The sequence below is a fragment of the Patella vulgata genome, chromosome 7 (assembly GCF_932274485.2).
Source record: "Patella vulgata chromosome 7, xgPatVulg1.2, whole genome shotgun sequence".
NCBI classification, from domain to species: domain Eukaryota; kingdom Metazoa; phylum Mollusca; class Gastropoda; family Patellidae; genus Patella; species Patella vulgata.
The window spans coordinates 59,529,171-59,554,098 of NC_065885.2; the positions used below are offsets into that span (position 1 = coordinate 59,529,171).

General features: G+C 37.4%; 1 protein-coding gene across 1 annotated transcript; it reads left to right on the forward strand.

Annotated features, from left to right (window-relative positions):
- The first annotated feature begins 16,245 nt into the window (after positions 1-16,245).
- Positions 16,246-23,933, forward strand: LOC126827900 (uncharacterized). Its single transcript, XM_050557475.2, has 5 exons — positions 16,246-16,265; positions 16,837-17,262; positions 19,416-19,850; positions 22,611-22,751; positions 23,695-23,933. Exons 2-5 carry the CDS (start codon positions 16,989-16,991, stop codon positions 23,931-23,933), a joined length of 1,089 nt encoding a protein of 362 aa, XP_050413432.2. The 5' UTR covers positions 16,246-16,265; positions 16,837-16,988.
- The last annotated feature ends 995 nt before the right edge of the window (positions 23,934-24,928 follow it).

Here is a 24,928-nt window from a genome sequence, read left to right on the forward strand (position 1 = left end):
GTTCTAGACCCTGTACTTGAGTCGAGAGAGAGAGAGAGAGAGAGAGAGAGAGAGAGGGGTGTTAACGTCAACTCGACACAAGCTAGGTCATTTCGGGACTAACATATGGTTCCAATTGTATTTCATGAATACGCTTGCGGGTAGGGGTCTTTTGCGGTGGGAGGAAACCGGGGGACCTGGAGATATTACGGGAGATTGTACAGGCAAGCTTAATTCTTGTCACCACGTGCAAGCGGAGAATTGAAACCACGTCACTTAAATCAATGACAGGGGTCATAATTAGGCCATTATTTATACTATCAGGACTCAGACTAGCAATTATTTGCCCATTGACTTCAATGTTAAATGGTTGCAACGTCACAGACTGTAGCTTTTTGCTCAACATTCCGTTGATTCCAATCTTTATAGGCACAATGGAGACAACATTTAGATTTTTTGCTACGCGGATTTGAAGTTGACTGGGGTGAAAATCTCACTTCCGACACAATGATTGCTCTGCCGACGGACACTTTACACCCCCTATCCCTCCGCTGTAATATTATCAGTATTACCCAAAACTGCTATGAAATTGCAAATTTGATCCCTTTTGTCCAATTCTAGACCAAAAAGTCAACCCAAAAATGCAGGAAGAGGGGGGGGGGGGAAATTAAGGGAAAAATTGTCTATCTATAACTCGCACTAAGAATAAGAAAAAAATACATTTTTAGCTTAAAAAATATAGAGTTGATCAAACGAAATCGAAATGTGCGTCAAAGCCTTAGCCCACGTTGTGGGTCAATAACTTCTCTTCCAGACCCCGAGTAAGTTCTTATTGTCCCTATGAAGAGGTCAGTATTTTTGTTCTTGAATAGCCATAAAGCTGATGGGCATATGTAGGGATCCAAATGCAGAATTTTATCAGTCCTGAAACGTGGGCTACCAAAATGAACTGGCAATTTTTTTTTTCAATACCTATCTGATATATCGAATTACAGTAGGCTACTTTAGTTATGAAGCAGGCAAGTGTAAACAAATGAAATGAAATGGGGTTTAACGTCCTACTGTTCTGCTCCTAAACGTCCTACTGTTCTACGGCCATACAGAGTGATACTCTTATATCGAATTCCAACTGCCAAGGGATCTTTAACGTGCATTCCAATGTGTACAGGGAACCTCGGTTTTTCATCCCATCCGAACGACTAGACAGCTGACCTTATCAGGCCCTCCGCCCTGCATCACTGACAAGGGGGAACCACGCCGGAAAATCTGGATGAACTTTCTCAGCCAATGCAGGAAGCAAGCATCTTACCCACTTAGCCACGTGATACACGGAAAAAACAACTATACTACAGTAGGGTGAATTTGGACTATTTAATACGTCGTGCTAATCCGCACAGTATTACTTAATTAAGTAAATTATATTTTAATGGATCTTAATACACCTTAATTACCCACCATTTATATCTACATGTTCTTCATATTGTTTTATATATTTCATTAATCACCTGTCTCCAGTATTCTTTGTTTTAAACTTTAAATTGAGCTTATAAATTATAATTAACGTCTACGGGCTATAGCGTTTAATTACCAGGGTATATTGTTTGTAGATTTATAGGATTAATGCCCTAGGCGATGCATGGGAATATATAGACCCAAAATGACAGAATTTGGACAGAGCTTGCTACACACGTGTCTTGGGAGATCAACTTAGATCACATACCTAAGGACAGACCTTATTTACATGTATTGGGATATTTGGAGACATGAGTTTATGTCAATTCCAATATCCACATTGGAGCTTATTTACTATTAAGCATTGGACCAATAATTGTTATATTAATTGTCTGTTGTGATATTTGTTGATTACTGTTTACCAAAGAATATAGAGAACTATTAACCACCATGAACAGTCTTGTCTTCATTTAATCAGCAACGAAGATTCCAGAAAATACATGAATTGCAATTGTACAATACCCCACCAATAAGTTATATGAGTATGTAATATCAAACTAGCAATATAGATTGTCCTATCAGAAACAAGTTTTTGAAACTAATTCCCCGATGTTTTTACTTATAAGTACACCTATTGAAATCTATAACCTTTCATATAATTTTACATCAGGTCTCAAGTATCGTTTTTATTGGCTTTCACAAAAAGCTTTAAACATTGTTAAAAGAAATAACAGCTTAATAATTAAATTAAAAATAAGTTTTTTAAGCTAATTATGTGATCTTTTTACATATAAGTACAACTGTTGAAATCAGATAATTTTACATTTAGTCTAAAATCAATTAAAAAGAAGATTATAATTTACAGGTAAACTTTTTTTGGGCGCTGAGATATGTTTACGACAATCTGATTCAGACACGGAACAAGCTTTATTTTGTAGGATTTGATGTTTGATGACAACCCCCCCCCCCCCAATGTTTCTGAGTAGGTCTCCATAGTAAGGCCACAGTTCACTAATTATTTCCCCATTGACATTAATGTTAATTCTCGTCTCTTAGATCGGCTCTAACGTTTTCTCAAATTTTTGTTGGCAACATGTGGCAAACTCTTGCCCAAAAGCATGTGTGAGGTTCTTCATGAAAAACTTGAGATACACAAGCTGGACGTAGAGACAATTAAAGATGCAATTTTCGACCCTACATTTCAACCTAACCAACCGCTCAACTCATGTATCCTTCCGCCTCAAAATCATGAATATTCACCAAAACCTGGCGGAAAATGTATTTTCAAACCTTTTTTTTCGATTCTACACTACAAAATCAACAAAAATCGCCATGCAAAAGGGGGAAAAAGGGAAAGCGAGAGAAAAACTAAATGGGGTTTAAAGTCCACTCGACACAAACTAGGTCATTTCGGGACTAACATATGGTTTAATTTTGTTTCAACAATTCGCTTGCGCGTAGGGGTCTTTTAGCAATGGGAGGAACCGGAGGACCCGGAGAAAACCCACGAAGTTGGACAGGCGACCCTACTCCTTGTCACGTAGATCCGGGGATTCGAAACCACGCCAGTTGACTCAATGACAGGCTTTATGATACAGCGCACGCACGTGCTAATCATTCGGCCATCCAACCCCTCTGTCCGGTTGGGACGCAATTATTTAAAAAGGTAGCCATGTTCCAACTTATATTTTGTTTTCAACTTATTTAAAATGTTATCGACATATCAACTGTGATTTGGCACTGTATATTAGTATTGAAACGGGGTCATGACTATATTTCAGATTTTTTTTCCATCTCTTCATGAAGATATTTCCAAGAAAGCGACCTTGTAGAAGTATTTGGTGTCAATATATATGTTTTCCGGTCGCAAAATCCGTGTCAATGATGCGGGAGATGAATTAAGAAAAACAGGTAGGTTCCAGTGGGGCGCAAATCCACATCACAGTAGATTGTAAAATATAGATTCGATCTGATGTATTCCTTGCGACTAACACACGTTAGATAAAAATGGAATATTGAACTCTTTTTTTTTTCTTCTATTAGAACATAAGTTTTAAACATCAATCAAGGCAAGAATATCCGCTAGTCTGTTTTTAATATAAACACAGTCACTAATAAAAGGCTAAATGAGAACCCTTTGGGTAAAGCTAGAAGTCGATCAAGTTACGAATCCCAGTCAATCGTATCAATTCAGAAGCTTTCACCAAAATGTGAGAGCAACCTCAAACGTTATTATATCCGAATAAATATGAGTGATCTCACATTTCCATGACAAAATGGCAGCACTATAAACATGTTTACTTGCAGAGTTCAAACCAAAGTCAAAATCACCAAAAAGAAGCTTGTCAAAGAGAGAGAGAGAAATGGGGTTAAACGTCCACTCGACACACACTAGGTCATTTCGGGACTAACATATGGTGTAATTTTATTTCAATAATTCGCTTGCGCGTAGGGGTCTTTAGCAGTGGGAGGAGACCGGAGGACCTGGAGAAAACCCACGAGGTTGGACAGGCGACCCTGCTCCTTGCCACGTCCAACTGCTGAATCGAAACCACGCCAGTTGACTCAATGACAGACTTTATGAAACAGCGCGCACAAGCTAACCACTCAGCCATCCAACCCCGCGAGGCTCGTGTTCTCTTATCTAATGAGATTCAATTACTTTATTGAATTGTCAGGTATCCTCTTACAGTCCCATATAACAACTTTTGGTCTTGGAAGGAATTATTAGTGAGCAGAAATTCGGCCGTGTATCTGTTATCACTCGTCACATCAGTCAGTTATATAGAGGTATGACTCGTGTTTTCCTTTGGCGTTCGTCACTTCCGATTCAGGAAACCTGTATTACTCAGCTATCGTAGCAATGATCTCTGTGGTAAAAATATATTTGGAATGTGTTTAACCAGCTCTATCACATATATGGTAATGACTGGCACCAATATTGTCCTTTAAATAACAAGTCTTCCAGATCCTAGTGCAATCTGTTTCACAGAGATCTCCTAATATCTCTGTAACAGATGACTGTTTCGACACGTGACGTCACATCACGCGTCGTCAATCATTGGCTCAATAGCGCGTGCATTGTTTGCATAAGACGTTACTGATTCGGGCTAAATGATGAATTTTACTTATTTTAATACTCATTTCACTAAATAGGAAATGATTTTTACCTACAAACAATTCAGACGTCTTTATTTATTTTTCTAATAAATGAAAAAAAAATGTTTTAGAATATAATTTGACGGAAAAAAAGTTAATATTTGGGACTCATTAAGTCGCATCGATGTCATCCTTATCAGTGATTGTAGAGGCCTAGCGAAAATTCACTGCTGATCAGTGTGATCCTAGTGTAGTAAAGACAAGTAAAACGAAATTTTGAACTATAAAAACGAAACGAAATAGGATTTGTGTGTTAATCAGATTGCAAGTCAAGTAGCATGTCTCTAAATCCACCTGACAACTGGAAATCATGATTTCTTGCAATTCGGTTCATATTGCGTCAAATATTTGCTTTGGACTGGCATAAAGTCTTCTAAGAATTTTTTTTTATTCCTTGAAATGTACCTTAGATTTCTCCTTCAAAGACTTTGAAAGTTTGTGACTATGATAAATGTTTGCTCGAGTGTTGTTTTTTTTATTGCCGCAATAAAAGCAGTTTAATTCAGGGTTAGATAGTTCGGTAGAGACTTTTACTGCGATTAAGCTCGATAAATTCACTAAAATATATCTGAAACTTCTCCTTTGTTAATAAACAGTAAATATACTTATGGAAAACATTATTCTCTCAACGTTTTCAAGCTTTGAAAACGTTGAGAGAATACTCTTCGAAACGTCCCCTAAATAAATCAGTAGCTGTTTTCCATAAGTATGTTTATAGTTTATTTATCTGTCCAGTTAAGAAATGCCACTTAAAGAATATTCTCCTTTGTTGTTGTTTATTACAATTACAAATTCAATGTCCAGTACATTATACATTGGCTTCCCCTTGTCAGTGATGCAGGATGGAGGACCTGACAAGGACAGCAGTCTAGTCGTTCGGATGGGACGAAAAACCGAGGTCCCGTGTACACATTGGCCTGCACGTAAAAGAACCCTTGGCAGTTGGAATTCGATATAAGAGTAGGCCGTAGCGCCGCTGCCCGGGCAAAATTTCCCTCATAGCACACTGTATGGCGTATGCCCGTCTTCATTAGCCCAGGTTAGTAGCAGAACAGTAGGACGTTAAACCCCATTTCATTTCATTAACATTATACATGATATTATGAACAGTTTGATTTAAATAGGTTATTTACATATGGGGGGGGGGGTAATACTGTGACACTTCGGGGCACCAAATAAAAGTACCTGTGACACTATCCTAGACACATGTGACACTCTCTTATTTACATATGGGGGGGGGGGGGGTAATACTGTTACACTTCGGGGCACCAAATAAAAGTACCTGTGACACTATCCTAGACACATGTGACACTCTCTTCTAGGCCTTTCTTTCGACTTCACGTTGTGGGATCAATTATTGCAATCATCAATTAACTGACTCTGGAACAACACCGTTTATGTTTTTACTAAGTTTATATAATTAAACAAATACAGCAAACTACAAAGTTAAATCCAGGAAAAATACAACATCTATTATAGAAACTTTAGGCGTTATTAAAATATCTACGGTGTGAGTTTAGCATCCTTTACAACTCAGACCTAACGGGTTAAATACTACATTGTCTCTATCCCAGCCTCTCAGCCGAGAAGGCAACGGTGTTCCTCTCTCGGGCCGCTCTATGATATCTGAAGGTAAATCAAACCATATCTCTCCTATATAGATATTATAATGCGTCATCTATTAGAGCGGGACAATTACCATTTTGGCTAAGTGTTTCGTATAGGCACCGTTTTACGTCAACACTATTCTAGTTAATTGTACTAATCTGTGCACGAGATAACTGGACTATAGTACCCTTCTTTCAGCAATGGATACTGACATAACTGTCGGTGAGTTAGTCTAAGATATTAGTAGAATAATGCAAGCTACTTAATTACCCTAGTTTTCGTCACACACCATGCAGGTAAAGAATTTCTATATTAAACAGAACACCTTTCTTATAACTAAAATAAACCCTATAGTATTACAATACAACTTGGGTAAAAAGATAAAAACACCATGTATAAATTCGGTGCTGGTCATCGGGTGGGTCATTCTTTCGCTTCGTCATGATAATATCAAGTTAAGGATACATTATGTAAGATTAGATAAAGAGTTGGCAGTTCTCACTATAATAGTTAAAAGCTAGATAATGTAAAGGAGATATGCTGAAAATTGTAGTCAAATTTCTCCACTCTGAACCGAGATATTAACGATTGAATTTTAGGCGTAGCCTGGATCACCATTACTAAAGTCGGTACGATAAAAAAAAATAGTCTCGATTATCCATTTTTGCATAAATCATCAATGTGCATTGAGCATCAGATCGGATTGAAATCCAGTGGCGATCCGGCACAATAGATGGCACCGAGAGTTGATTAAGGTCTTTTCATGTTAATAAATGTCTTATTAATAGTTTATGTAACATTTCAAGCCTAAAGAAAGATCTGTAATAGGCAGATTTAGCTCTTGTATAATGTACATGTATGTTTAACACAGGAGGTGAGGTCCTGCTGATTGACGCTTGGTGTTGGTATCATCAACGCAGATAGAAATAAACCCGTTAGGAAAAAGAATCCACTTGCTTTATATGGAAAAAGTTATTGCAGTAAAAAAACCCACATAGCTGGACGTATGAATTATTTACAAATCAAAAACTCTTTCTACGATTTTTTCCCAATTAATTATAGTTTACTTATACGATCCAGCTTCTGATTGGTGGAGCGATTACAGAATCACAATACTTGACCGTTTTATACTTCCATTTAAAAACAACGGAATTTTTTAAAACACGGCATTACGGTGAAGAAAATAATGAAGGTTATAGTATTGTTACTCTTTACCGCAGGTAAGACATGTTAATTTAACCCGAGGGTAACATATTCCCGAAGCACTGCGAGGTGTATTGAGGTGGGGGTGGGGGTGGGTGTAGGAGAGTTTACTTCCAAATAATATATATATATCGTCAAATGCAGATAGCTATTGGGGCAAATCACTAATTAAACACTCGAGCAAAAAGCAGATCAATAAAATGTAATTTGTTATCTTCAGTACTTTCGAACTTTCTTATTATACAGAAAAATATGTTATATATTCATCCATTTAATATGTTCATTCATTACTATCAGTACGTGTTAAAGTTGCAATTTCATATTTTTAAGTTATATTTTTTAAATTTATTAAAATAAAGCCTTAAAATAGATGGTATCTATAAACAGTCCTACCTTGTTAAAGAATAATCCTATTAATCCTATAATTCACTATTGCCCGTTGAGAAATTGACAAAAATATCATTTTCTTCTTCAAATTCAAACGTTTGAAGATAACTACTCCATGGTGGAGAATAGAAAACGAGGAAAGTAATTGGGAGGTAATTGTGTTATTATTTCTATTGTAAATTAGTTTTAAGTGTGAGAATCACATTTATGATTGTATAATAGTGAGTTGACAAGCTATTGAGCAAAAGACATAGAAATATGAAATTGTAACTTCGATGTCATCGCTAGCCCACGATATTTACTGGATTTGAATCCGATCTGCTGCTCAACGCTCATTGGTGATTAAATTCAAAAATGGATAATCGAGACTATGTTTTTTTTTATGGTACCGACTTTAGTAATGACGATCGAGGCTAGGCCTAGAATTCAAAAGCTAATATCTCGGTTCAGAGTGGATCAATTTTACTGAAATATTCAGCAAATTACCTTTACATTATCTAGTTTTTAACTATTATAGTGAGAACTGCCAGCTCTTTATCTAACCTCCTATAATCCCCTTTAAGGCTAACATTCTTCTTTTGTATATAGCTATTCTTACTGTAGATAAAATAATATTGTATAATTCAATTGGTAGGGTTTTACATGACTGTTGAATGCCAAATAAAATAACAGTGCCTACTTCATTATAGTCCATGTGACAGACCTCGGATTTCGGAGTATCATTACCAATTTGATGAATAAATTCAACCATGATTTTCAGTTAGCCTGGTGCTCGAAGTGTTCAAATTTGGTTGATGGACTTCCGGTTCACTTTGCTAAATGCCATTTTGGCGGCCATCTTTAAAAATGGCCGCCGTTTTTTCATTGCAATTGAGCGCGTCAAGGAAACCTTCATAACTCTTTCACAGATTGACCTATTGATATGGAACATGGCTCAAAATGTTCGCAATAACATTCTACAGCTGCTGTGATATGACACATGTTGGTGAATGAATCATATATTTTCCAAATCAACAGATTATTCTGAAAAAAGCAACATTTTGGCATTTTTTTTCAAGATTTATTTTATAAGTTCACTACCAAATCATGTTCAGGGTAAATTTAGCCAAATTTTGTGTGTGGTCTTCTTAAGTTATTCATTTGGCATAAATAAATACGCTCAGTGACCCAGTCTGTACAGCTGCGGTGGTCGGAAACTCAACAAAAGTCTTGAGTAGACTGTCAATTTTAAAATGTTGAGCCTCGGCGAGTTAGGGTACTAACCATGTGAACGTTTATTTAGGGTTGTCGCAATCGCAACGATATTTGGGGACCGGTTGTTTCTGAAGAAAAATTTGTCACTGAAGACGATTTTGATATTATGTCACTTCTGTGACGTCATTTTCGGTTGAATCCGTCCGATTTCCAAAATGGCCGCCAAAATTTGACGAAAAATGAATTTCTTGTTAGGATGGATGAGTATCACGCAAAGCAAGACTTGTGATATATCATATATAGGGTTTCCGTAGTCATTGTACTTTGAATTGATCTATAAAATTAGTTTCCCAAAATCCAAGATGGCGAAAATTCAAAATGGCAGTCAAAATTTGATCGATGCCTCGGATAATCGTTATTTTACAGTTTGATATGCCCTGTAATATGCCGCTTAGGGGGTTTTCGATGTCACAGAACATAAATACAACCTCTAAAAAAAGGGTTTCCAAAATCCAAGATGGCTAAAATCCAAGATGGCGGCAAGATTTTCCCTAAAATGAATGATTTTTCAGATAATTGTCATTTTTCTGTTTTGTACGGCTTGTAATATGTCCTTTATGGGGTTTTCAGGATCACTAAACTTAAATATTACCTCAAAAATAGATTTTGGATAAGGTAGATGATTGCCCCAAAAATAGATTTTTAATATCGTAGATGATTGCTTAAGAACAAAACGGGACAATTGTCAGTGTCTCTATTGGCTTTGCTTATTATAAAATTGTGTAGTAGTTTTTTAGGGGAAGATGGAATTAATTATACTAGATCTCGTAAATCAGAAAACAAGATTTAATATTATTCCAGCAAAGCTGTATGGAATTTTAATATATCTTTGCAAATATATCTAGTTGTTAAGAATTACCTATTCTGTTTGTTCACAAATGGGCCGAAATAGTGGCTCAGTGGGTAAGGCTCAACAAGGTCCGGAATTCGATCCCTGTGTCTGGGCAAATTTTTCCTCATTTCACACTGTATGACAAATAGCCATCTTCATTGACCAAGTTAGAACAGTAGGACGTTAACCCACATTGCATTTCATTTCTGGTCCACAAATCGTAATGTGATAGATTTTTACTTTGAAGAGTCTGACAACCTTTTGTGGTATCATCTAGAATCTAGACAGATGGTATCATGGATTCATATTTGTAAATTGTGAAAGTGTAAAGTGTATTTCACAACAAGTTCTAAGTTTAAAAATGATAATTACAGAGATAATTTGAAATACATTTACGACTAGGTATCCCAAAAGCCATGGCTCACGATTTCCTCTTTGTTAATGTCACAACCATCCACCTCATTGGAATTATTGTGACAATCGCAACTACTGTTTTTCTTCAGCAATGTACACTAGCCAAAGTACAAGTAGAAACAGGAGATCTCGGCAGCGACAATGATGATATCATTTTAATATCATAGGCCTGCCTAAAGCGAAAGAGGAAATTGGTCGACATTATTTTTGTGATGCCTAGTCGTAAATGCATTTCAAATTATCTTTGCAACGATTCTTTTTAAACTTTCAACTTGTTGTGAAATGGATCTGTCGATACGATATCTAGACTATACCACAAAAGTTGCCAGTCATAGAGTCTTTGATGAAAAACCGGTCCAGTTGTACCATATAACGAAAAAATGCGAAAAAGTACCGAGATAAAAATCTGAAAAGTACCGAAAAATGCAGACAAAATACGGAAAAAAGTGATAAATACCGAAAAAACTTTTTGATACTAATTACCGAAAAAATTCGAAAAACCCAAAATATCGAAAAATCAATAAATAACGAAAAAACAACACTAATTACCGAAAAAAAACCTAAGCCACACAAAAATTGCTAGGTGGGTCAGACTAGACCATGCATAAAAATGGGGGGGGGGGGACTGTAGGTTACGCATTAAAATTATGGACACTCTTAGGTGGGTAAAGGGTCAAGCAAGATCAGGCATAAATATAGTGGTACACTTTCAGTCAGGGGCGGATTGGGGCCGGGAACTGACCCGGGCTCCCGTGTCGGAGCTGCCCCTTTAACTGACCGCGGAGCACGGACGGGGGTTCCGGGGGCTCTCCCGCTGGAAAAATTTGAAAAATGAATTGAACCCCAAATATGCGATTTTGTGGCATATCTGATTATAATCTTTGTCAAATAATATATCTTATAAATCGATTAATTTAGGCCAAAAGCCCGATCTACAAGCAATTTACAACCATCAACCTGTGAAATTATCATATCGTCATATTATTAATTAACGTATTATCATTTTATCGTCGGAGTCAAGAGAATTTAACTAGTTAAAAAATGGGACTAGTTCAAAAAATTTTGACCATTTGATTAACCAGTTAGGAATATTGAATAGGTAAAGTAGGAATATTTTAACTGCAAAATGTCCCATTTTTGTTGCCGGGAGCGCTAGTTGATTCCTCCTGTGATGGGATTCGAAATCCCCATTGCATGATTCCGAATTCCGGCCCACGCCCAGCACACCGGCCCAGAAAGTCTATTATACCAACCCATTCCAGACTCCAGTGATGGCGTGGCGGCCCGTTAAGGCCACCGGCCACATACAACATGATCATCGTCGCTCCATGGCCGGTTTTTTAGACGAATTGGACAAAATTATTTTTTCATTTTTTGTCCAACCGGCCCTTCGGGCGATCGCATGGTCCAATCAGCGCCTGCATTCAGTTGGCCATTGATCACAATATGTCCCGCATAAGACTAGTTGGGCATTGTAGGTGGGTCATGGGTCAGGCATTTAGTAATTGAAGCATAATCAAATAACACACTATTTACGGATAACAATTTCTATAGTTTATTTCACTGCGACGTTTCAACAAGATTTCACGAGTCCTTATCAAGCATATAACATTAAGAAACAAGCCAACAGTGAGGCTGATGTCCCCCGTCCAAATCCCTAAATAAATAGATGACCAATATTAATTAATCGCACATTTATTTTTTTCAAAAGTATCGAGCAATCAAACTGATTATCAACTATACACTAAGTTTCATCACTCTCTATCAGATAGAATCAAAGTTATCTTGTCTCAAAGCATCGATCAATGAAATTTCTTAGCTCTGCTTAGCTTTAGCCCGAAATGTTAATTACTGAACTGAGTCAAGACATTCACCTAATAAACATTTACATAAAGTTTCAGCATTCTACCCCAATTAAAAGCATAGTTATTGTGTTCCAAAGTCTTGACCAATCAAATTGCTTATCGCTCTTTAGCCTAAGCAGAAAATTCTCACGATCGAACTTAGTCAAGCTAATATCGTCCTGACTTCATTATAACCAAAGTTATCGTGCCCCAAAGCATCAACCAATGAGATAGCTTATCTCTGTTTACCCTAAACAGACAATGTTCGTCATCGAACTCCATCAAGGCATTCACCTAATGAACGCCTACACCCAGTTTGAACATTCTACCTCAATTAGAATGAGAGTTATTGTGTTCTAAAGTCTCGGCCAATCAAATTGCTTATCGTTCTGCTTACCCTGAGCAGAAAATTCTCATTATCGAACTTAAGTCAAGGTATTGATGTAATGAAACTATACACCAAGTTTTATCACTCTCACTGAATTAGAACTAAAGTACTATCGTGTCCCAAAACATCAACCAATCAAATTGCTTATCTCTGCTTACCCTAAGCAAAAAATTCTCATCTTCAAACTCCATCAAGGCATTGGCCTAATAAACACCTACATCAAGTTTGAACATTCTAGCTCAATTAGAAAGAGAGTTATTGTGTCGCAAAAAGTGTGACGGACGGACAGACGAACCCATTTTAATAGTCCTCTGCTTTCTTCGAAAGGCGGGGGACAATAAAATGAAAAGAATATGGTTATATATATATATATACAAGAGCAGTGTGGACCCTCCAATGGGATGCAAAATCAGCTAGTATGGGCAACTGTCCCAAGCCGTTAGATAAACAAATGCACATAGACAGGTATAAACTGTAATTGGTATAGATAAGCACAAGAATAAAAGATCAAACAATTATTTAAGCGGTATAATGAACCACGAGCAATAGGCCATAACAGTAAAAAACATGATAACGACTTGTGAAATCTTGTTGAAACGTCGCAGTGAAATAAACTATAGTAATTGTTATCCATAAATAGTGTGTTATTTGCTTATAAAAGACATATTACAAGCTACATCAAACAGAAAATCGATCATTTTATGGAAATTCTGGCCGCCTTTTTGAATATTCAACACTCTGTGTTTTGGTTCATTTTAAGTTCAGTAATCCCATTCAATTGGATATTACATGTAATATCAAACTGTGAAATAACTATTATCTGACAAATTGGCCATTTGAGCAACTTTTGGCCGCCATTTTGAATTTCTGCCATCTTGGATTTGGGGCACTCATATTAGAGATTATTTTTTATGATCAATGTTTCTGATATCTAGTAAATCACTTTAGTTGACCAAATAGATAATTTGGCTTATATGGGTCTGAACAAGATTTTTTTTAGTAAACTTATGAACAGACATCATGAAAAAAACCCGAAAATATTGCTGTTTTCAGATTAATCTTTTATTTTGAAACCGAAAGCATTGATTAAACAACATGAATCATATACCAGCAGATTTAGAATTGTATTATGAACATTTTGAGCCATATTACATATCCGTAGGTGAACCTGTTGGGGAGTTGTGGAGGTTTCCCTGACTTACACTATTTCAAATAAAAAATGGCGGCCATTTTTAAAGATGGCTGCCAAACTCATATTTGGCAAAGTGACCCGGATGTCCATCAACCAATTTTGGACACTTTAGACCTAAGGCTAACTAAAAATCATGGTTAAATTTATTCATCAAATTGGTAATGAAAATCTGTCTGTCACATGGACTAATTAATACTTATATTCATTTTCAATATGTATATTAGTATATCTTTAATCAAAAGTTCAAAATCTGTCAAATGTTGGCAAAATGAATATTTGTGTAATATCTTCGTACATTGATTTACAGAGGGGGCAATATTCGTCACTTACTTTGCCTATCATAAATAGCTTTTCTTTTGACCATAATATATTATGTACAATTCGTTTAGGAACCCACTGGTAGTTAAGTTTGTGTTGCATTAGAAATTATTTGTCGTACCCCAAAAATGTCGCGCGAGCTATCATCATTTCTTCTAAATGTATCATATTTAATCCCCTCATATTCTTCGATTGATTTATTACATTTCTATTCATAACAAAATACAACACATCGTATATATGGATATAACTACTCAGTTATTTAAAGATACATTATGGGAGATAAGAAAAAGAGATGGTAGTTCTCGCTATAATAGTTAAAAACTAGATAGTGTAAAGGTAATTTGCTGGTGAAATTTTTGCATAGTCTCGGTCATCATTACTAAAATCATTAATATACACAGCATAGTCTCGATTATCTATTTTTTTAATTTAATTATCAATGGCCGTTAGCGGCATAAAGGAATCTAATCCAACCAACATCGAAGGCTAGCCTTGACATCGAGAGTTTATTATGGTCTGGATAAGTTAATTAATGTCTAATTGATAATTTAGATAACATTTCAGGCCTAAAGAAAGACTTGTAATAAGCAGATTTTGCTCTTACATAATGCATGTTTAATAACAACATTTGTAACACATACAGGCCTTTTTTTTTCAAGTTAATGTCTATAAATAGGTTGACATAACTTAAAAACGTGACCTGTATGTGTTCTGAAACGTCGTTATTAAATAATAGAGAAGTAGTTATATCCATATATACCTTGTGTTGTATGTTGTTATGGTATACAAACGAAACAAAATAAAATATCGGATACTAAAAAAAACAACCAAACTCAAATGAAAGTTGTTTATGATTGTGTTTTGTTATGAATAGTTAACCTACTTCTAGATGTCATGTAAAGAACTGATTACATTTCGTTTAAGTTTTTCTGAAGGCAAATATTATTCTAATATTAAATCAATCTTTTACTAACACACTAACATAGATTAATATCTATCAGAAAATATCTACATGTATAAGATTCATTTTTTGAATAATATTATTGATTGCATGCCTTCCATTTCTCTTAATTTTAAAATTATCTCCCGGACGATCTCCATTTACACCAATTATTATTATTACACCCCCACCCCAATCATTCCCTTAAAGTAACTAAGTCTCTAACTCAATATCATCCAAAGTCTTTTTAATCAACATTGATGTCGTGATCTTACGGGAAAAGATGGGCTTCTAATATCCAGTATTTAAGACAAAATAAACATTTTACCATTAGTACACGAATCGTGTACCATAATGCGTTTCAGCGCCATTTGCAACAATCAGGGACGAGGCTAGACATATTCCACAAGTCATGTCAAACGGCGACGCCATATTCTTATCTGGATAGCATGCGCAATAAATACTACCGATGTAGACTGTAATAACCAGACGCTAGAGATTGCCATTCGATTGAGACTTCTGGCGTATTTCGCTGAACATAACTGATTAGAATTTACGATAAAAACAGAAACGATTGACTGTAAATCAGTTTATATACATTCATATTACATTATTATATGCGTCCCAATTATCAGCGATTGGGGGGGGGGGCTGAATGGTTAGCGTGCGCGCGCTGTATCAAACGGTCTGTCATTAAATCAACTGGTGGGGTTTCGATTCCCCAGTTGTACGTGACAAGGAGTAGGGTCGCCTGTCCAACCTCGTGGGTTTTCTCCGGGTCTCTCCCCCCTCCACTGCTAAAGATCCCTACGCGCAAGCGAATTATTGAAAAAAAATTGAACCATGTGTTATTCCCGAAATGAAAAAGTTTATGTCGAGTGGACGTTAAACACCATCTCTCTCTCCTCTCTCCTTAGAGTTCAAGGTCATGGCGTGTACACCTCCTGTGTTTTAAAACGTGTATAATGGCGTTTCAACACCATGCATATCAATGTGTGATGTATTTTATAATTATGAAGTGTAACCCGAAACTATACAGCAGACGTCGGCAACATGGTGGAAAAAAGCGCAATCGTCGTCACATGTGCCAAAGTATAATTATTCGGTATTGCATTTTCAATTTAGAAAAAAAATTGTAAAGTGAGCTACGTGGTGTGGATTCAAAGCGTGTGTGAGGAAATATGAAACTAGTATTAAAAAAAATGTATTTAAAGCATTATTTATATACGCTGATGTACAATGTAGAATGACTTAACAAACTTTTAACATTGCTGAAACACGGGATAGAATAGGTTAGTTAATTATTTGCATCATAATTTGAAAGTTAATTTTATCTGTTATTGTCATTCATTTTCATTCATTTTCATCATAATTTGACGGTTGTTTCTGTTATTATAATTCATTTTGCTATATATTTATAGCAATATTCTTTGGAACTTTATTATTATCATTCATTTTCTTCATAATTTGAAGGCCTGTTTTATTTATTATCATCATTCATTTTCTCTATAATTTATTATCATTATTCATTCTCTCTATAATTTTATTTATTATCATTCATTCTCTTTTAATTATTCATTTTCGTCATAATTTGAAGGCTGAATCTGTTATTATCAATTTATCAATCATGTTCTTTCTATATCTGTGATTTGGCATATCCGGTTTCCTCCCACTGCTAAAGACCCCTACGCGCATGCGAATTATTGAAATAAAGTTGAACCATGTGTTGGTCCCGAAATGACCTAGTTTGTGTCGAGTGGACGTTAAACCCCATTTCTCCCTCTCTCCTCATCTAATCTCCCATAATGCCCCTTTAAGTTGCTGTTAAACCCAATGTCTCTATATCCGTTCATTTTATTTCAGGTGTTGGTGGAGTAGTGATACATACACCTTCATTATATGACTACCAAGTCTACTGGCAGGTTTCAGACAGAGAAAATTTTAAATTCAAAGCCAATGCCTCACGAAATGTAGGGTTGTATTTGGATAATCCTACAGATGGTAATGGGCATGAGATGATTCTTGGTGCGAATGTTAATAGGTATTCTTGCGTACGTCCATGTATAGCGTGTCCCTGCTTCTATCAATCTCTGGCATATGTTAGTCCACTGGCTTTTGGCGTTCGAAAAGACGTCTGGATTTTCTGGAATTCGACCCTCATGTCCGCTGGAGCCGCTTTGAATATAGGAGAAAATGCATTTCTTACATATCGCTTTGCAAACAATCATCCTGGTATCCAACGCATCTTTATCAGCACCCATGTCCAAACCAGTGGCATATGGGAAATGCGTAAGTAAAACAATTTTTAAAAAAACTAGATACCAGGCCCCGAGTTCACAAAGCATTCTCAGATTGAAGTTAAGCTTTTTTTAATCACTGTTTATGAGAAATATCTTTGATCCAGAAACACAAAACTTTGCACATAGTTTCTTATTGATGTATTTGATACATTAAAACAACAAAAGTTTTATAAAGGGCTATATTTTAGTTAAAATAAGTCGAACAATTTTGAGTACATTCTTAAGTTAAGTCTGAGAATGCTTTGTGAACTTGGGGCCAGAGCTTTATAATGGCTTTCTCAATCTAAATTAATTCTGAGACTAACATAGGATTATACCAAGGGCATTTGAATTCTGGATGCCAAAGTTTCCTTTACGTGCTCATCAATGTGCTTACGGGTGGGTCTCATTTACTGTACCTTTCGGATGGCTAAGCAACACCTCCCTTGGCAGCAACAGGGGAATCAAACCTGGACCAGTGTAAAATACCGAGTATAAGAATAAGACCACGCCCACCTCATCTGCAGAGTTAGCAAATGATTTTCTACGCGTGTATTTATGCACATGTAACATCAGATACCACTTCTGAATTGAGGATTCCTATTGACTGTCATAGATAAATTGCAAGCTAGCTCCTATCGGATCCTCCACATACAAATGGGGTTACTGAATGAGCTAAGTCTTCGTGTAGTAAAGTGGTTTGGTTAGTAAGGATCCGGCTCTCCAAACACGTACTCCCAATTGAGATTCCGGTCTTGGGTTTTCCAACTTTAGGTTCCTTAGTCTGTGTTTGGGGAGGGTCATCATCTGGTCGTTTGGATCAGATGAAAACATTGATCAAGTATGCGTGTTAGCGTAAAGGTAAAATTACGCTTGACTCAGAATACGAAGGAGAGAGAGAGAGAAATGGGATCTAACGACCACTCGACACAAATTAGGATATTTCGGGACTAACATATGGTTCAATTTTATTTCGGGGATCACGTGGCTAAGTGGGTAAGACGCTAGCTCGCTAGCCTGGAGGTCGGGTGTTCGATCCCTGCATTGGCCGAGAAAGTTCATCCAGATTTTCCGGCGTGGTTCTCCCTTGTCAGTGATGCAGGACGGAGGGGCTGGCAAGGAAAGCTGTCTAGTCGTTCGGATGGGACGGAAAACTGAGGTCCCGTGTACACATTGGCGTGCACGTAAAAGATCCCTTGGCAGTTGGAATTCGATATAAGAGTAGGCCGTAGTGCCGCTGTCCGGGCAAAATTTCCCTCATAGCACACGAGGTTGGACAGGCGACCGGGAAATCGAAAATCCTCTGAATACACTGCATGTCGTATCCCCCTTTGTTGCAGAAAAGTGGCCCGCGGGGTTTCGTACAATTCGAACGATTAGATATTCCTTTTTTGATTTACAGACCCTCCTCCCTGAGCCAAACTGGGAAACCAAACTGGAAAATTTTATTATGGCTCACAGGTTTCTTAACACCATACATTTGTAATTCTTAGACTAATATTTGATAAATTCTAGGGTATAATTTGTCTAACGACGTTCATCTGAATTCCAAGCCAAAGATTCCTGTGTACTCCAGCTGACCTAATGGTTGGTCGTGCCATTAGAGCGGCTAGTTGGAAGCCAAGTGTTCATCCAGTCTGAATGACTATAGATTTTTTACTTGCCAAGTCCTCTCTGTCTTGAGGGGGGTTGGATGGCCAATGGTTAACACGTGCGCGCTGTATCATAAGGTCTGTCAACGAGTCAACTGGCGTGGTTTCGATTCCTCCGTTGTGCGTAACAAGGAGTAGGGTCGCCTGTCCAACCTCGTGGGTTTTCTCCGGGTCACCCGGTTTCCTCCCACTTAGTGAAAATAAAATTGAACCATGTTAGTCCCGAAATGATCTAGTTTGTGTCGAGTGGACGTTCAACCCCATCTCTCTCTCTGTTTCTCTCTCTGTCTCTCTCTCAGCAAACTGTTTGATTTTTTTAATAACCTACATTGTTAATGAAACTGCATATTTATAATTGTATTTGAGGTCTGAAACAAATAATAGTGGATGTCATTAAATAGCGTGATAAATAAAACAAAACTAGATTTGACCTCAAGGTCATACCCTCTTTAACAATGTTGAAGAAGGCTTTTGCATCATCAGTTTAGAAATAAAATTTATATGATTTCAGCTGATTACTTGACTTTTGTTACCAAGTCAAATCTAAAGAATACAACAATCTATTGGGATGTGGCTGGTGTTTCATCTGCTTTATTTTCAATAGAAACTTGTGGAAGTGTAGATATAATCTTCACCACCAATTTGGCTCATGTATCTTATAAAGTTGGTTTAGGGGACTGTTCTAACTGGTGTACAACTATCCAGAAGGTCCTGACCAACAATACAGAAAGTACTCCCACTACTGTTCAAGTCGACAAAAATCCTCTATGGTGTTCGCGTTCTGAAGATGTATGGATAAGCTGGAAAAATACCACGAATAAACTAGAAGTTGGAACTGGACAAGTTCTTCACCAAGATGGCATTGTTGCTATGGACGACATGGAAAAGGATGCTCTTGTCGAACGTATGACGATACAGAGTTCATTATCTGCTAAGTGGAAAATAGGTAAGTTTGTTTTAGCAAGCATCACGTGGTGAGACTGTTCATTTGGTAATATGGAAGAGCACTATAGAAATTCAGATTTCGTCTAATGGAATTTCTTCTACCGAATGGCATATTAAGCAAATAAATGAAATGAAATGGGGTTTAACGTCCTACTGTTCTGCTCCTATGCTGGGCTAATGAAGACGGGTATACGCCATACAGTGTGCTATGAGGGAAATTTTGCCAGGACAGAGGCACTATCGCCTACTCCTATATCGAATTCCAACTGCCAAGGGATCTTTTACGTGCATTCCAATGTATACACGGGACCTCGGTTTTTCGTATCATCCGAAGGACTAGACAGCTGTCCTTGCCAGGCCCTCCGTTCTGCACCACTGACAAGGGGAAACTACGTCGGAAAATCCAGATGAACTTTCTCGGCCAATGCAGGGATCGAACACTTGACCTCCAGGCTAGCGAGCCAGCGTCCTACCCACTGAACCACTGTGGCTCCCTCAACACTATTCAGATTTCGTCTAATGGAATTTCTTCTACCGAATGGCATATTAAGCAAATAAAGAATGTGCTTTACATCGGCACCATACACCAAGCAAACCCAAACCGATACTCACTGACTTTTACCAGATAAACAAACTAGCGAAAATAAAGCGGTGCCTAACTTATGAACAATAAAAACGTGCATGCTTTGATCTCTTCAAGGCTGGATTACCATAACGCTTTATTGTATGTTCCACCACTGTGGAAGCTGTCGACGCATTAACTTGTCCAGAATGCTTCAGTTCAACTCATCATTTGAACAAGGAGAATGAATCACATTAAACCATCCTTACGAGCCCTCCAATAGTTGCCAAAAAATAGACACATCGAATTCAAACAAGTTTTACTGATTTTGACACCACTCAATAATCAAGCACCACAATATATTCAAGATCTGTTCAATCCATGTGAATCCAATGGGACCTTCATCTTCAGTAGAAAGCTTGATCTCGCTTTAACTACGTACATCTTATCAAGGCCTTCACGTAATACCCTGCATATTTCGGCACTAATTTCGATTGGGTACAAGCCCAGCTTGTGAGCCTATCAGATTCCTCTGTCGTCGCTAAAATGTCTGCCTGTGATAATTGAGTTGCAAAGTTCAAGGTTGGAGCTCGCGGTGTCACAACCTCTGATTGGACGCTACTATTCACGTGTCTGTAGATAACGTAGCTATAAATTCGGGGATTGTGAAGTAATCTAGAAACGTCCAGATGTTGTAAAACTCGCAGTCGTTGCATCAGGAACATGTGGGATCTTATAATCCCAGAACAAGTCATTCCCGCTGTCAATCCCAACAGACGAAACGATCTTTTCAAAGTTGCAGCACCTTTTCTCTAGAATTCTCTTCCCTTAGCCTTTACAAAAATCTGGACATTTTCGAAATCACGCTAAAAAAACATATCCACCTGACGGGAATAAACAATAAAAGAAACCCATAAACTTTGAAGCGAATTGGGGACTGTATCTAAAGCATTTTTGGTGCAATTTTTGTGTTGATTGATAACTTAAATCACACGAGAGCTTCTGCATATTATTAAAATACGGTGATATTTTATAATAATAGACGGTCTATAGAAACCAGGACCACCTAATGTGGTTTGAGGACAGGAAACAAATAATAACGGCTCCTGGGTTTATTTTCGTAATATGCCAGTCGGTAAAAGAAACTCTATTGGAGAAACTCCTCGCAAGAAAATCGTTTGTCGAAAGAAAGTCGGAAGAGGCAATTCGAAAGTTAAAATTTGAAAGAAGAAATTATAACTGTGGGTAAAAGTATAATTCTGACAATTTAAAGTTGAAATGGATGGTGGTTGGCGATTTTTTTGGGGGTGTTTTTTTTAGTTTAGTTATGCGTTTCCACAACGAAAATATCACTTTTTGATAAGAATTTTGTGATTTTCTTTTGATTTATTTCTTTTTGCTGTAGATTGTTTTTGGAACCGAAATGAAATAAAATGGAGTTTAACGTCCTACTGTTCTGCTTCTAACCTGGGCTAATGAAGACGGGCATACGCCATACAGTGTGCTATGAGGGAAATTTTGCCCGGGCAGCGGCGCTACGGCCTACTCTTTTATCGAATTCCAACACGGGACCTCGGTTTTTCGTACCATCCGAACGACTAGACAGCTGTCCTTGTCAGGCCGTCCATCCTGCATCACTGACAAGGGGTACCACGCCGGAAAATCTGGATGAACTTTCTCGGCCAATGCAGGGATCGAACACCTGATCACCAAGCTAGCGAGCCAGCGTCTTACCCACTTAGCCACGTGATTCCCCCTTTTTTTGGAACCCAATACACCTCTTTGTTATACTGGTTACCTGCTGAGGCCCGAGTCAAATACAAAATACTAACATTGGTGTATAAATGTCGCATTAACGCAGCTCCTCAATACTTATCTAAACTCTTATATGACTACAACCCTATTAGATCACTTCGCTCTCAAAATAAACAATCACTAGTTGTTCCAAGATATAATTTAAAGTCATATGGGTATAGGTCTTTCAGTTCAGCTGGTCCTAGATTATGGAGCGAACTTACACAACAGATCAAGAATCAACAAACTTTTAATCAATTTAAATCCGTACTAAAGACTTTCTAGTTTCAACAGTTTTACCAGTAGAGCCATTATTAAAAGCGTTATGAGCATGTGTCAACATAGAGAAGACGCTATATATAATAAAACCTCATTATTACATGTGTACGTTTTATTTCATGTTAGATGTTTACGGTTGTGAATTAAACAGAAATCGCACCTGTCACTGTAGGCATCCATCTTTTCATCCTACATTAGATGGCGACTTCCACTGTGATAGCGAACCTGTGCAGAACATGGAAAGGGAATATGACCAGAAAATGGACGGTATGTACATAACACCATTTTAATCTTAAAAGGAAATGAGCGAGATTAGATTGATGAATACAAATGGATAATCCAGTGTAGAAAACTCTTGAAAAGCTTTATCACAGTCCTATGCAATATATAAAGCTCTGTGCAGGGGCGGATCCAGGAATTTTTGCAGGAGAGGGTTTGCCAGGTTCCTGAGAAAATGTATCCCTCCCCCCTCGGCTAGAATTTTTTTGAGAAATACAAGGTCTCTATCGTCATTTTGGCGTATATACATACACGTTGATCTTTTTAAACAGAGAAATCCAACATCCTGTTTGACGTCAATTTTTATTATGAATTAATACGATGACATTGTGATTCAATTTTATTGATGCAAAGCATTAATTGTGATATCACATAATGACTATATCATTATCTCGCGCTTTGAGTGCCCATCCTGTCGCACCATCTGATGCTAAAGGATAAAGCACAATAATGACACTTTTTTTCATAAAAAAGGTTGTTTTACACTCCCCCCCCCCTCTGGATCCGCGACTGTCTGTGCTCCTTTTCCGGTGAAACGACCAAAATTCAATCTCCAAGTTAGAATGCAAAGTGATTGACGCAATTACCCACTTAAGCGCAGTGGTAGACTTTAGCAATGAGAATGTCCACAAGATTTTTCCAATTAACCAGGGGAGATAACTTTGACAGCATTTATCGAAAATCGTTGAAATCAATCTGCGTCTCATATATATCAACAATGTCTATCAAGCCGTTTAAGTTAATCGTAGTTTAGATCTCTGGAGCTACCACAGGCAATGGGTGGTAACAATAGACAATAACATTTTAATGTGGACGTATAACAAAAACAATAACTTTGGTTTCTTTGTGACCGACTGGAAGACTAAGGCTACTGGTAGGCTTGTTAATGTTTTCTTACCCGACATTCTGTGTTGTTATTCAATTTTTTTAGAACCTATCAAAAGTAATACCTGGCGAACTGAGGGAAAGCTGTACTCCACCACCTTGGCTAAATGGATCATCACTAAAAGTTCCAGGATAAAGTGTGGTGTAGAATGTGAATTGAGGAACTCCTGCTCTATTTTCTCGTACAATAAGCTAAACAAATCATGTTGGTTGTATGATGCACAACATTTCAATGTGAATGACTTTATTGAAAACGAAAATTTTAAAACCTATATATCATATTAAAAAAAAAAATGAAATGGGGTTTAACGTCCTACTGTTTTGCTCTGACTGGGCTAATGAAGACGTATGCCCGTCTTCATTAGCCCAGTCGGAGCAGAACAGTAGGACGTTAAACCCCAATATCATATCATTTCATTTCATTTTTAACGGATATATATGAACTTCTCGGATCTCTAATAGCTTTTTTGGCAGATGACTATTCCTATGTGTAATACAAAAAACCCAAATTTTAATTTTAAAATAGGCTCCATTAGTTTTAATGGTCACCGGAAAAGGTTCATAATTTTTTAAATAATGCAAGTAATTATGTCAACATATCCTTTCCAAAAGTATAACACGAACCCGAATGTCAATATTACCTGCAACAGGTAAATTTCAACATTAGTAATTTCCGCCATTCTCCGTGGGTAGTCGTAACTTTCCGAAAATAAACAATCTGTGACGTCACGGATTGCTTATTGACGGAAAGTTACGACTACCCATGTTCCATCATGGCGAGTAAATAGAATGAAATGATAGCCTCGATTTGATGTGTATATAATATTTAGGTACTTTCACTGAAATGTAGTTTAGTGTGTCGTCAACGTAACACTTCGGTCATTTTGAGACAAACGTAATGTATTTTTGTTTCTCTCGTTACGTGTCAGATTCGAGATCAGAAACTTCTGCTCATACAGTGGCCATTTAATGAGAGAGAGGGAGAGAGAGAGGAGAGAGAGAGTGAGAGAGGGGGGGTTTAACGTCCACTCGACACAAACTAGGTCATTTCGGGACTAACATGTGGTTTAATTTTATTTCAATAATTCGCTTGGGCGTAAGGGTCTTTAGCAGCGGGAGGTAACCGGAGGACCTGGAGAAAACCCACGAAGTTGGACAGGCGACCCTACTCCTTGTCACGTACAACCGGGGATTCGAAACCACGCCAGTTGACTCAATGACAGGCTTTATGACACAGCGCGCACGTGCTAACCATTCGGCCATTCAACCCCCCGCCATTT